Source organism: Molothrus ater, chromosome 13 (assembly GCF_012460135.2).
Source record: "Molothrus ater isolate BHLD 08-10-18 breed brown headed cowbird chromosome 13, BPBGC_Mater_1.1, whole genome shotgun sequence".
In the NCBI taxonomy this organism is placed as follows: domain Eukaryota; kingdom Metazoa; phylum Chordata; class Aves; order Passeriformes; family Icteridae; genus Molothrus; species Molothrus ater.
In genome coordinates, this window is record NC_050490.2 from 3,561,978 (window position 1) to 3,575,602 (window position 13,625).

At 54.9% G+C, this 13,625-nt stretch overlaps 1 protein-coding gene across 1 annotated transcript; it reads left to right on the plus strand.

Annotated features, from left to right (window-relative positions):
* The first annotated feature begins 382 nt into the window (after window positions 1–382).
* C13H15orf39 (chromosome 13 C15orf39 homolog) lies at window positions 383–13,212 on the plus strand. Its single transcript, XM_036389969.2, is given in 5 exon segments — window positions 383–636; window positions 8,028–9,184; window positions 9,187–11,068; window positions 11,444–11,477; window positions 11,680–13,212. Coding segments are annotated over 3 exon segments (3,018 nt in total). The 5' UTR covers window positions 383–636; window positions 8,028–8,074; the 3' UTR covers window positions 11,470–11,477; window positions 11,680–13,212.
* Window positions 13,213–13,625: the final 413 nt, after the last annotated feature.

Sequence of the window (13,625 nt, forward strand, 5' to 3'; positions counted from 1 at the left end):
GTGAGGGGTCCTTCAGGGGTCCCTCTCTAATGGGGACTGCTTGTAAGGAGAGTGCCCTTAACGTTGCTCCTCCCTAATGGGGTCGCCCCTTAATGGGAGGGTAGTTCCTAATGGGGACTGCCTGAAATGGTGGCCCCTTCACTGGGGGCTCCACAAAATGGGAGTCCCGTTAATGAGTCACCGTAAAATGAGGGCTGCTCTTAACAACGCTCCCTTGCACACCGTGGGCTCCCCATGCGGTACCTCCTCTATAATGGGGGGCTCGCTGCAACAGGGACCCCTCCGTACAGCGGCTCCCGGGCTGCGGGTGACCCCCGTAACGCGGGGGGATCTTCCCGTCGCGAGAGACCCCGCTCCGAGCGCAGGGGCACGGCCCCGACCAGCTCAGCGCATATGAGGCTGGGCTGTCCTCTGCTGTCCCGTCCCGTCCCCTCCCCTCCTCCGGCCGGCCCACACGCACACCCAGCCCTCCTCCTCCTCCTCCTCCTCCTTCTCCACCTCCTCCTCCCACTTCCTCCGCACAAGGCGGGCTGCCGGCCGAGGAGGGGCAGCGGCCCCCCCGTTCCCCCGTCCGCGCCGAGCCCCCAGCCGAGCCCGTAGCGATGCGCCGGGGAAGGCACCGCGCCGCAGCCGCAGGTGAGTGTGGGCCCGGAGGGATGCGCGTCCCGCAGGAGCCGCGGGGCAGCGGAGCGATGCGGGGGCAGCGGGGCGGGGGGACCCCCGGCCAGCGTCGCGCCTGCCCTGGCCTCCCTCGGCGGCTGAAACCCTCGAGCAGGGGGGGAGCCCTGCACGCCTTCCTCGGGATCGGCTGCTTCTCCTCGGGCCGTGCGAGGAAAAACGGGCTGCGAGCTCCGCATCCCGGGATTTTACCCATTTATGGACACTTTGGATCATGCGGCTGATTCGCAGCGTGAGTGCGCTCAAGCTCCTGCCAGAGGTTTCTTTGGGGCTCGCCGGAGTGTTGCCCACCCTGATGCGGTGGCCGTGGCTGTGCGGAGGGGACAGAAGGACGGCCACGGCCACCCAGCCCTGCCACATCCACACCTCGTGTCCTGGCAAGGGCCTGCCCGCACCGAGGGGGTCCCAGCCGTGACCGTGGCCAGCCTTGGATGTGAGTGACATCGATGGGCCGGGATGGGATCGAAGCCTTTTGGAAGGGTTTTAATTCCTCAGGGAAAAGGGGACGCAGTCACTGAGCCCTTCTGGTGACTGCTCATTGCCCCGTGAAGTTTTGGCGTTTTTAAATAAAAGGGAGCATTCCTTGGGGGAGAGGGGGGGGTTCAGCTTGAATCGCAGACCAGCCGTGGCTTGCTTGGTGCATGCATTCCAGAGGGATACTGCCTTAAAAAGCAGCAGGTCCACGGGAAGGCTCGGGCTGGGCTTTTGCACGCCTGGGAGAAGCTGGGGAGCTGCAAACTTTGTGGAAAAGGGACAAGATGTGGAATGAGGGAGCTGCGACCGCTGAGGCCGCTTGTTTGTTCCCCCAAATGCCCGAAGTTTGGGGGAGCGATGCCGGTGAGCTCATCCTAGCCCGCCGGCCATGGGAATGGTGACCTCCAGGGCAGGATCCCAGAGTCCCGGAGGTTGTGAAACCCCGGGGGAATCCGCCTCCTTCCCGCTGGAGTGCGGGGAGAGCCCGGGACCCCCCCGTGCCGCAGCGCCTCGGGGGGCTGGGCTTGCTGGGTGCCAGCGGCTCTAGGAGCTTTTATTGCTGGATTCCTGCGGATTGGCCGCGAGCTGGCGGCTGCTTTTGGCATCACGTGGCGATGGAGGAGGCGGGAGAGTGCGGAGAGAGGCTCCCGCTCCAGGCATCGCATCCTGGGGAGGAAATTCCGGGCAGCCGGCGTGCCCCGCTGAGAACACCCACGGGCGCATTGCTGGCAGCTGTCGGGGCAAAAAGAGATGTGTGAGGTGTTCCCCACGGCCTTGGCAGGCCGGGGAGGACCGGGAGCCCTCCCGTGTCCTTTGGACACCCAAAACGCGGCAGATAAGGCTCCCGCGGGAGCTTATCAGGGAGGTTTCGCTGCTGCGGGCACGTGTTCCCTCTGAGCTTGGTTTTACTTTTACTCCCTCCCGGCCAAACGGCCCCGTGTGGCAAAAAGCCCTGAGACGACGGAATGGGGGGAAAAAAGGGAAAAAAAAAAACATTAAAAAAGAGGAATAAGGGGTTGTGTTTATTCCACCCGCTGCTTTCCCCAGCTGTAGGGTTTCGGAATGACAGGCTGCATGTGCTGGGGTTCTTGCAAGCATCCCCCCGCCCCCAGCGCTGATTCCCACGTGTCCCTCTCCTCCCCCCTGGCTGGGACAGTCCCCGAGGGAAAAGGCTGATGGTGGCAGCAAAAGCAGAGCAGTTTTTTCCTGGCCTGGCACAGGTTGGGCAAAGTCCCTGTGGATTTCATGGAGAGAGGGAGCCCCTGTCCCGAATTTGGTTCATGAGCTCAGTTCTATCAGACAATCCCTGCACTGGGATCACTCGTCCTGCCCTGCAGCCCTGCAGCCAGAATTGAACTCGGAGCTGGGTGAAGCAGAGCGGCTGCATCGTGCCCGGTGGTGTCACCCGATCCCGTGGTGACAGCGGGGCCGCTGCCACAATGTCCCCACGGAGGGGAGTTGCAGATCCCCGGGGCTTTGGGAAAGGGAAGCAGCAGTGGGGAAACATCGGGACTCACAAGATCCCGGATTTCTGTCCCAGCTTGTCCACCCCTAACCTTGTCCCAGCTGGGAAGGGATCCCATGCCTGCATGGCCCTCCCACACAGCATCTCCCAGGGAGATGGATTTAAACACCACCCTCCCAAGAGGTCCCTTTTGGAGGGAAAATAATCCAGCCTGGGGTTTTCTTCAAGCTTGCTTCCATTTGAAGGGAGCTGTTTTCCCTGGATCTAAGTGCTGGAAATTGAATTGGCACTGCACAGCTTGGGAATAACCCCAGGGATTTACCCGAGGCTAAAACTGTTGGAAGTGATGTGGGGGAGCTGCTGCCAAGGCTGTGAGCAGGGAGGGAAGCACCGCGGCTCCCGTGGGGGTTTCCAGGGGATTCCAGGGCAGCAGTGTCCTTCCTGGGAAGTGATCAATCATTGGAGCTTGCATGAGAATCCCACCAGGAGGGCTCAGTGAGGGGTGCACGCTCAGCTGTGCTGTTCTGGGGTGAGCTGGGGAGCTCTGGTCCCCTCCTGGCAAAGCTGCAGCAGCACCAGTGGCTCCCTCCCTTATCTCCCCCACAAGTCCCCCTCCATATCTGCTCTGTTTCCCCTGCTGTTGTTGTGGCTTTTATCTTATCTCCACGTGCTCTTCCTCCATTTCCTCCTTGGCTTCCCTGCTAACGCTGCCACAAAAGGAAAAAAACCACCCCAAAATGGAGGAGATCCTACTGCAGGGAGTCCATCCCTGGGCTTGGGGGTGCTGGGCCGTGCTGGGTGACAGGGGGTGACATTTGGCCGTGCTGGTAGAGTGCTGAGTGAGGCTCAGGTTTGTCCTGGGCTGCTTGGGTGATGTGCAGGATGCTCAGGTGATGCTGGCTGACGGTCCAGTGGTGCTCTTGGGGCTCAGCTGATGGGCAGGTGTCTCAGTGGGATGCTCAGGAGTCGCTGGGTGATGCCAGCTGATGCTCAGAGAACACTTGGGCTTCTCGGGATGCCGGGCTGTGCTGGGACAGGCTGCCAGCTCCACCTGCTGGCACCCACCTCCTGTCACTGCGGGCCAGCCCCACCCCGCAGCAGCCCCAAATCCCCTGAGGGAGAGGCTGAGCTGCTGCCTGGGGGTAAAAACCTCACATTACTTTACAAGCTGATGCCGGGGATGGGAACTTCGGGCACTCTGGGTCTGTGTCTGCTGGCTCCTCACCTGAGCTGACCCAGCTTTGCTCCCTGCTGCCTGCAACAGACGCTCCTTGAGCTGTGGAACCAAAGCAGCCTGAGCTTTCCAGGGCTTTTCCAAGGAGATGGATGGAGAAATGCCCCACCAGCCTCCCAGGACTGGCCCCACTGGCAGGGAGGGTCAGATCCTGGGGAAAGGGGAGATCCCTGCACAATTAAAGCCCTCACGACTGGCCATGCTGTAGAATTGTACAGCAGACTGTGCATCTCCAATAATGCTGCACACACAGGTATTGGACCTGCAGTGACATTCCCCTGTGGAAATGGACTCAGATGTGCAGAGATTCCCTGTCTTGATCTGAGGCCTGCCTGATGCACTAAAAGTTTGTCCTATCATTATCAGACATTATTTATAGTTGTTTTATTTGTATTTTCATCAAAAGTAACTCATTTGGAGGCCAAATATTAGTCAAACAACTTTTATACATTGTTAGAGTCATTTTTGCTAAGTTTATTTACTCTTTTTACTTGAAAAAAAATGTGGTAAAAGTTTATTCTATTGCAGAAGTATAATTTTGTCCCAGCCAAACTTAGCGTGGGAGTTCGTGCAAGGATTTATGCATATTTGGAACAAAAAAGATATGTACTAACCTTCCATGTTCTGCCTCAGAAGGTTTGGAATTTATGATGGTGAGGCTACATTTTTCAGAGATATTAACAGGAGAACTGATCAATCTGGACAAAGTAATAGAAGAAAGTGTCACCCAACTTCCTGTACCATTTTATTGAACACCACGTTGGGAGATTTGGAGCGAGCAGCAGCAGAAGAGAACTGATGGAATGTTTGATTGGGGTGGTGTGTGAGGCTGGAATGTTCATGGTTAATGCCTCAAAGGATGGAGCATTTGCAGCAGCTGTCCAAGTGCAGAGGGGCACACCCACAGCCCAGGCTGCAGTTACCTGTTGGACAAGATAAGGGAAGAGGCTGATAAGAGACAAATCCTGCCAAGTGCCATGGTTGGCCTGCAGTTAGCTTGTAGGTATTCATCCCCTCTGATGGGCCATAATCGGCCTCTCAACCTCACCTACACTTGAAAGGTGTCACAGGCAAACAAATACACAGAGAGGTGTCCCGTGATCCGCAGCATTACATCATCCAGAGTAAAACTCCCTGCCCCAGGGGAGGTACCTGGCTGTTCCCACTGAGCCTGAACATTTTATTAACCCCTGGAACTTTGTGCTTCCTGCACTTTCCTCACCGCAGGTAGATCATCACCGTGCAATTGTAACCTCCCAGTCTCGTTGGAAAATCCATGGGTGATGGGATCTTTCTCCTCTTACCCTTTCCTACCTTTTCCTTAGGCATTTTTGAAGTATTATTTTTGTGTTTTTATATTGCTTTATTACAGTAGATAATAAGCAAAACAGCACCACTGCAACTAAATTGTTCTAAAATAAACCTGATATTTATATATATGTGTATATATATTTATAAACACCATTCAATCAGCATTGTTTCACTCTAATCAGCCCCAAGTGATCAATTAACAAGAACCTGGGTTACCCTCATGTCACAGCTGAGACTGACACATGACACCACACTCGAGGTTCATGTGGCAACAGGAATTTTTTTTTTTAATTGCAATTCCCTTTATGTATTTTCAGAAAGCCCACACAGTTGGGCCTGATTGGCTGAATTTAGTTACCACCCAGCTTACTGGCCAATAGCTGTCTGCATCCCTAATGGCCTAGACTGGTTCCCCAAGGGCATAGAGTGTCGAGGTATAATTGGGGTTATCTATGACTGTGAGGCCTCCCGGCCAGCTGTTAGCCACCACAGTTCCCCCTTTCTGTTTTTAAATACAAAGGCAATGTTTGTTGTCTTCTGCAGGGCCCTTTGCAGACAGGATGACAAACACTGCACAATCTCCAAAATAATTGACACAAATAGTAAGCCTAGGTCAGATGAGGCTCTGCATCCATCTCAATAAGTCTAGCCTTACCAGTTGTTGTGTATCCCACATACCATCAAAAAGGATTTTTCAAGCACGGCTTATCAGGGTGGTATGCTGCACACTATTCACATTCATAATTACACAATCAAAGAAAATTGCATTTGACTTGCTTACAAACTGTTAAACTTGAAAAACTATCATGCTTCTGCTTTTGATATGTCCCTGTTATATTTGCCCAATTATCCCATCAAAAACCAAACAATATTAAAGGTAGCAGTAATTTTAATTGAATAGCTTAAAATATAGAAAATCGGATATACTTGAAATATCGACAATATAATTTGGTTAAAATAAGGGATAATTCGGTTCCAATAATAGCATAAAAGAAAAAAAAAACCAAAAACCAAAAAAACCACGTGGGGTACAGAGTGCAGGTTATGGACCCCTGCCACCTCACGTACGAGCTTGTCAAGCAAAAATTCCCCCTTTTATGCCATGTGTCAATGCCATCTCCTCCCATTTTCGATTCATCACACTTCTACCTCCGCCCTCATCGCCACCTTTACCGTGCATGCTCCACCACTCGGTTTGGTGGTCGCATCAGTCTTTGGGGGTCATCTCTGATGAAGGCTCTCCTCTTCCTCGATGTCCTTTAATTCACCTTTGGGTTACACATGTGCACCAAGCTAGTATAATGTAAGCCAAAACTAACATAATATTATATTTAAGCATCAAAGCAATAAATCTCTTATAACTAGCATTTTCCTGGGACCCAACCAGATTTTCTCTTCTTTCTGTAATTTGTAGTAAGTGTTATCTCTAGTTTTAGAAAGGGTGGGGGGTGTGGAACCCCTCCTCTCCCTTTCTTTCTTGGCATTACACCTTACTGTTTTATTATTTCCAAATATTAATTATTGTATCAATATTGATTACTGTTTCAATTTTGTCTGTCAGCACAAATCATACCTATTTACCACATACACTAAAAGCAGCTTCCGTGGTTGTGCCCAGTCCCTGCCTCTTACACCATGACAGCAAGGCTTGGAGAGCCTGTTCATAATATTTTATCCCAGTTTGCATGAAAAGAGGGTCCATACCTGTACAAGAGCCTTTTCCTCCAATGAGACTTGCATCCCATCTTCCAAGTGGACAATTTTTCTATTTACAATGGTCTGGACTCTCTGCAGCTCTACTCACTCCTGGCAGCTCACCTGGCTGCCTCTCTGCTGGGCTCTGTCTCCCTGCTCTCAGTGCTGCAGGCTGCTGCTGATCACGTTGGGTATCACCACCCCTTGCAGTCAAGATGCACACACGACATGACACTCGAGGTTCATGTGACAACAGCAAATTTTTGTTGCATGCAGCTCCCTTTTGTAAGAGACGGTCTGAAGTTCCCCTCATTTGCCTCACGGCCCTCACAAGGACAGAGACCAAGACCCTGAAGACCCCAACTGAGGTTCTTGCCTGGTTGAGGTGGATGCTTGCCAAGTGATTGTTTGCAGGTGTGCTTGCTGTGCTGCCACGGTACACTGCGTCGGGCAGGGACTGGTGAGGAGCAGCTTGCTCTGTACGCTTACACCTGCTTCATGGAGCAGCAGGTCTCATCACAATAGCCCATGAATTTCCCCACCTCTTGGCCAGATCCCACTCACTTTAGACAAAGACTATAAAAAGTAACTTTCTGAGGTAACTTTGATGATTCCCCATGGAATGAAGATGAATCTATTGGCTGGACCACGAGGACTTTGTCTCTCTGTTGGTAGCTATACCCCCTCTTCTCTCTGTCTTCCCTTTACTTTGTTTTCTTTATATCTCTCTCCTCTGTGGCATAATTGTTGTTGGCCTTCAGTAAAGGTGCACTGCTGTGATTAAACTGAAAGTCCCCTGCTGTGTGTCTTTAGCACTCTGAGATCAGTAAAATGAACCATCAAGACCCCTGCTTGTACTAGTGCATGTAGACACCTTTATATAGTTCCAGAAAGCCTGCGTGGTTGCTCCTGATTGGTGAATTTAGTTACCAGCCAGCTTACTGGCCAATAGCTGTCTGCCTCCCTAACGGCCTAGACTGGTTCTCCAACGTCCTAGACTGGTCCAGGTGTAATTGGGGTGATCTATGACTGTGAGGCCTCCAGACCAGCTGTTAGCCACCACACTTTCATCTTTATGGGATGGCTTGGAACCCTCTGTCACCCTGTGCCATCACAGGCTGCAGGCTGTGGGGACTTGCTTTGCTCATGGCTCGTTCTCTCTCTTTCCAGGCAGGCCAGCTCACCTCTGCCGTGGGGACACCGGCACCAAGGTATAAATGGCCTCCAAACGGTACTCGCAGTCTGCAGGCCCCGTGATTCTCAAGAAGCTGCCTCGTCTGGCGCCCGCCCCCAGCTTCCTGCCCAGCAAAATCCCAGGCACATCCAGCCCCGTGCCCCACCCTGGCTCTGGAAACCATTTCAACTACAAGGGCTCCTACTTTGCCTGCCCGCTGCAGAGCCCTGAGGGCCCCGAGCAGCCCCCGGCTGGCTGGAGCCCCACGCCCGCCTACCTGCACTATGGGCCTGGTGCTCTAAACCAGCCTGTGCCAGCCGAGGGGCCACTGCTGGGCTTTGTGCTGTACCCACCAGAGAGCCTGAGCACCAGGCTGCAGCCCCCAGACACCCAGAAGAGCCAGGACGGCCTGAGCCAGGAGCAGCTTATGGCCAGAAAGAAGCTGGACAGTCCCAGGTGCCCCTTGCCGGTGAAGAAGCCAGTAGTGGTAAAGAAGGCAGCTCCTCTAGCAGTCCCCAAGCCTGTGTACGGAGCCCCCGCCTCCTTCCTGGCTCCCAGGATGGCTCTGCTACTGGGAACACAAGCAGAGAGCCTGCAGCAGCGACCAGGGGAAGCAAACTGGCCCCTGCCCCCTGCCACCCACCCTCTGCACCCCAGCGAGCCCCACAAGAGTGGTCCTGGTGCTGACCACAGCTTCCTGCCGCTGCCCTCCAGCCTGGCCCTGCCTTCCAGGGAGCAGCTGAGCTCCCCTGCTGCCTTACCCCACTACTGCATCCCCTTTGATAAGTACAGGTCACCCTCCAGCACCCCGTTCCTGGAAGCAAGTTGTCCCTCTGCCCAGAGCCAGAAGAAGGTGCCGGAGGTCCCCAGCCTCAGCCTGGACCCCTGGCCCAAGCTCCAGCCACCTGACACCAGCCCAGTGATCCAGGAGAGGTCAGCAATGTGCTACCCACCCACCCCCTACCCACTGTCACCCCACAGACCCGGCCCCCTCTACCACCCCCCAGCTCCCACTGTGGGAGAGCCCAGGGCCCTGCCCAGCTTTGGCTACGTGGGAAGCAGGGAGCCCTTTCCCAGCACCTACCTCAAGCCCCAGGAGCCCAGGAGTTACTTTCCCAGCCCCTTGGAGCCGTGCGTGCCGAGGACAGCGGGTGCAGGCTGGGGGTGGCACTCAGGGATGCTGAGGCAGCCAGGGATGCCGAGCTGCCCAGGAACAGCGGGTACCCAGGGCTTGCCCTCAGCCCGGGCGATGCATCCGTGTTCCACGGCTCCTTTCCCGGCACGGAGCCGGGCTGTGAGCAGCACAGGGCGGGCAGCCCGCAGTGGGGAGCAGCACCGAGGCACAGCAGCGCTTTCCAGCCTGTCTGCACCTCAGAGAAGCTTTCTGGGGGCTCTGCTGGGCTCACTGAGACATTTCCTGAGAGAGGAGGGAGCTGGGAGAAACCCAGGCAAGGGGAGGAGGAGCTCCTGTACCCAGGGAGGAGGAACAGCAGCCCAGTCCCTCAGGACACCTATGGGGGACAAGGGCAAGGAAATGCCTGCAAGGTCATGGATCCAGCCAAGGAGCTCATCTGCCCTTCTCCATCTATGACCCCCATCAAAGGGCTGGAGGACCTGAGGGACACCAAGGCTTTGTCATCCTCCCCACCAATGCCTGTGATCCACAACGTCTTCAGCCTGGCACCTTACCAGGAGTACCTGGAGAAGGCCAAGGGCACAAACCCCATCCTGTTCTGCAGGAAGCACCTGTGGGAGGACTCCTCACCCCAAAACCCGGGTGGCAGCCAGGAGCCTGCTGCCCTCAGAGACATCTCAGTGGTGCCCAGCCTGAGGTCAGGCAGTGATGCAGTGCAGAGCCAAGGGGAAAGCTGTTACAGGAGCATCTCTAAAAAGCCAAGGCCTGTGCCCCAAGAGCTGGAGTCTCAGGAGGGCAGCCCTGACAGGGTGGACAGCAAGGAGTCACCCCATAAGGACATGGTGCTGGACCTTAGCTTCAAGAAGAGACTGGTAGAAGCTGGGGACACCCAGAGACCCCCTGGCTGTGCGGAGGGGATACTGGAGCGAGAGGATAAGGAGGAGAAAGAAGCTGCAGGAGGGAAGGTGGGGTTGGGAGAGGGGGCGCAGCCCCAGGTGCCTGAGGCAGACTCAGGGGACAGGAGCAGCTTCCAGAGCTCTGCCAACTTCATGTTCCAAAAATACAAGCGGCTGCCCTCCGTCCCGAGCAGCACTGAGCCCCCCCAGCAGGATGGCAGCTCTCAAGCCCCCCAGCCCAGCTCCCCCAGCAGCACCCCCACTCCAGCTCCCCCAGCCTCCTCTCCATCCAGCAACCCCCCGTTCCCACCGCCTAGCCCCAAGCTCAGCATCATCCTATCCCCAAACCCTCCCCAGACTGTGCTTCCCAAAGCCCCTCCCACTCCAGAGGAGGAGAAGGTGTTGGTGGTCAAGAAGGTTGGGATCCCCTCAGGGTCCCCCTCGGGGCAGTACTTCAGCTCCCTGCACACCTTGCTCTGTGACACCATCTCGGGCTCAGTGTCCCGCTCCTCCCCGGAGCTCCTGCGGCAGTGGCTGAAGAAAGCTGAGCTGGCAGAAGAGCTGGAAGAGATGCCCAAATCCCTGCCCAGCCCCAAAGATGGCTCCAAGGCTCCCAATGCTCAGAAGCCCAGCAATGGCAAGGAGATCTGGCTGGCTTTCCAGGACGTGGCCGCGCTCCTCACCAAGCTGCTCTCCCAGCTGAGGACCTTCATGTCCGCTTGCCCTTTCCCGCACGTCGTCCGGGCAGGAGCCATCTTCATCCCCATCCACGTGGTGAAGGAGAAGCTCTTCCCAAAGCTGCCCGGGAGCTTTGTGGACCAAGTGCTGCAGAAGCACAAGGTGGAGCTGCGTCCCACCACCCTCTCGGAGGAGAGGCACCTGAGGGAGCTGGAGCTGAAGAGCTGCACCTCCCGCATGCTGAAGCTCCTGGCGATCAAGTGGCTTCCTGAAATCTACCCTGACCTGCTCAACCTCCACTGGCACAGCTCCATCCAGCAGCAGCTCGGTAGGTAGCCTGGCATCTCCTGGGGATGGGTCCCTGTGGCTGTCCCAGGGTTGTTCCAGCTGCACCTGCCCTCCAGGTGCTGCTCTTCTTGGGGAGCATCCAAAGGTGCCTCAGCATCCCTCTCCTACTGAGGGCTCTGCCCAGATTTTCCTCCGTGGGTTGTGGAAAGGGGAAAGTTTGAGCTGGAAGCGAGAAAACTCATCCTGGGCATGTCAAGGAGGTTTCAGACAGTTCCAGGCCACCTCTGCCCGTCCAAGGGCACAGTGTCAGACCTTTCACCCATGGCTGTCCCATCCAGCTGATTACTTCACTGCTGTGTCCAGATAACCTTTTGTTGCTGCTCGAGGCCATTAACAGCACCTTTATTTCTTCCAGATTCAAGCTCAGAGACTGGCCAGTAGCCTTCCAAGTAAGTAACTCCTCTTCCAAAGTGAGTTTTTAGGAATTAATGGGATTTGTTTGTCATTTTGTTGAGGGGTATGTATGTGGATTTCATGTGATGATGAGCAGCTGGAGCTGGCTGGGGAGGCTCTGCTCCTGGGTATGGGCTGGAGCTGGGAATATTCAGGATGTGGAGGTGTGCCCTCCCTAATCACTCCTTCCTCTCCCAGGTAGCCCTGGCCTGGAGCACTGAAAACTGATGGCAAAGCAACAGCCACAGAGAGATCAAGAAAAGGAGGCACTGAGGAATGTGCCAAGGGCAACAGCCAAATGATGACAGGAATGGGAAGGTTCTGAGTCCCCAGAGCCGAGGATGCTGACACTACCAGCAGCCCTGCAGGCAGGTGCTCAGGTCCCACCAGCATCAGGATCGTCCAGGATGCTGATACCTTGGCAGGAACCCTCTGGGATGCTGCTCAGGGTGGACAACAGCTCAGGGCTGCTCCAGGGACACACAGGGATGCTGCTGGCAGGTTATCCGGGCCTGCAGGCATGGGCTCGAGCCCCTCACGGCAGCTGGAGCTGCTTTTCTTTGAATGGATCATCTTTCAGTGCATCTCCCGCCTCCATCCGTGATTGCCCTGGTGAGCTGAGAGGGAATGGCTGGAGTTCCAGTGGAGCTGGATCAAGAGGAGCATGGAAATGGCCACAGCACCGTCCCCAGCCTTGGAAAAAGGGACTGCAGGGATGACATCCCACCTCCTCCTGTCTCCTCTGACTCCCCCTCCTGCTTTATCCATGCCTTTCCCAATAAACATCCCCTTCCTCTGTGGTTTTCACCTTTAAAGTACCACCAAGACTGGGCACAACAGCAAGGGCAAGGGAATCGTGACTTCCATAGTCCCAGGACTAAGTTGGTTTTGTCATAAATGAAGACATTTTACAAATGTTCTGGATTAACCTTTATAAGGAGCTGCTGCCTTCAGGTCATGTGTTTTGGGTTGGTTTTTTTCTTGAAATAGAGTAATTTATATATGTTTTTTTATTTAAACTAAAAGGCTGCAAGAAACTATTAAAGAAAAGAAAACCAAATCACTTCATGTCCCAGATCCTGTCCCAAAGGAGAACATGGGAGATGCACATTTAGGGACCACCTTGGTGGAGACTGAAGGGGCACAGAGGGGAATGATGCTGCCAGACCTTGGAAGGAGGGATCCTTTGATCTCAAAGGGTTATGGGCATGCCAGGAGGGATGTGGGCATGCCAGGACTAATGGACAGCCCCTCACCCTGGGGGGCTGCAGCAGGGTACACAGCAGAGGCCTTAAAAACTCATTGCTCAGGTGTTCTTCAAGCTGCTGCAGGGCACGGAGGAGAACCAAACAAGGGTTATTCTAATTTTTTATTTCACTACAGGGACTATTTATTTTAAACTAAGAAGATGGGGTGGGGGCGGGTGTGGGTAGAAATGACCTTACCCAAACTGTACTTATTTTAGCCAAAAGGTGTGTTTGCTACTGGGGGATTTCTGTGAGTGCCTTCCTGGTTTTCTGTAGGGATGGGGTGGCTGTGGATGTGAGGGAGATGCTGCTGTTCTCCTCACTCCCCCCCACCACTCCATGCCTGTGCACAGTCATTTGGAAAGCAGTGTTTGTTAATAATGTTGGTTTTGTACGTATATAAGGTTCCAGGGAAGAAAGTTCGTTCCCTTTATTTAATTTTTTTTGTAAGAATATGAAGAGTTGCCTCACCTGGTTTAAATGAGTTTGGCTTGTTTCCAGACATGCCCTGTTTCTGTCTCTGCTTCCCAGCATGGGCACAACGGGACCTTCCTGGGGCTAGAGGGTTCCCAGATCCCCCACCCCATGCACTTGCTCTCTTCTCCCTGCAGCAAGCCACAAGTGCTGTGCCCAGCCCCTCTGTGCCATCACTGGGGGCTGGATCCAGTGTCCAGGGTGCCACCACAGGAGCATATCCCAGCCTCCACAAACCCCACGGGTGACAGCCTGGGAAAAGGCTGCTGGTGCATGTCTGAGCACCAGAAACTGGGCAGGAGAGTCTGGGGTGCTCAGGGATGCAGCCTGGGCTGAGCCAGTGGGACCCCTTGAGACTCTCCCCCTTGTGAGCCTCCATCAGGCACAGAATCTGCCTGATCCCAAAAGCCAAGTGCTGCAATC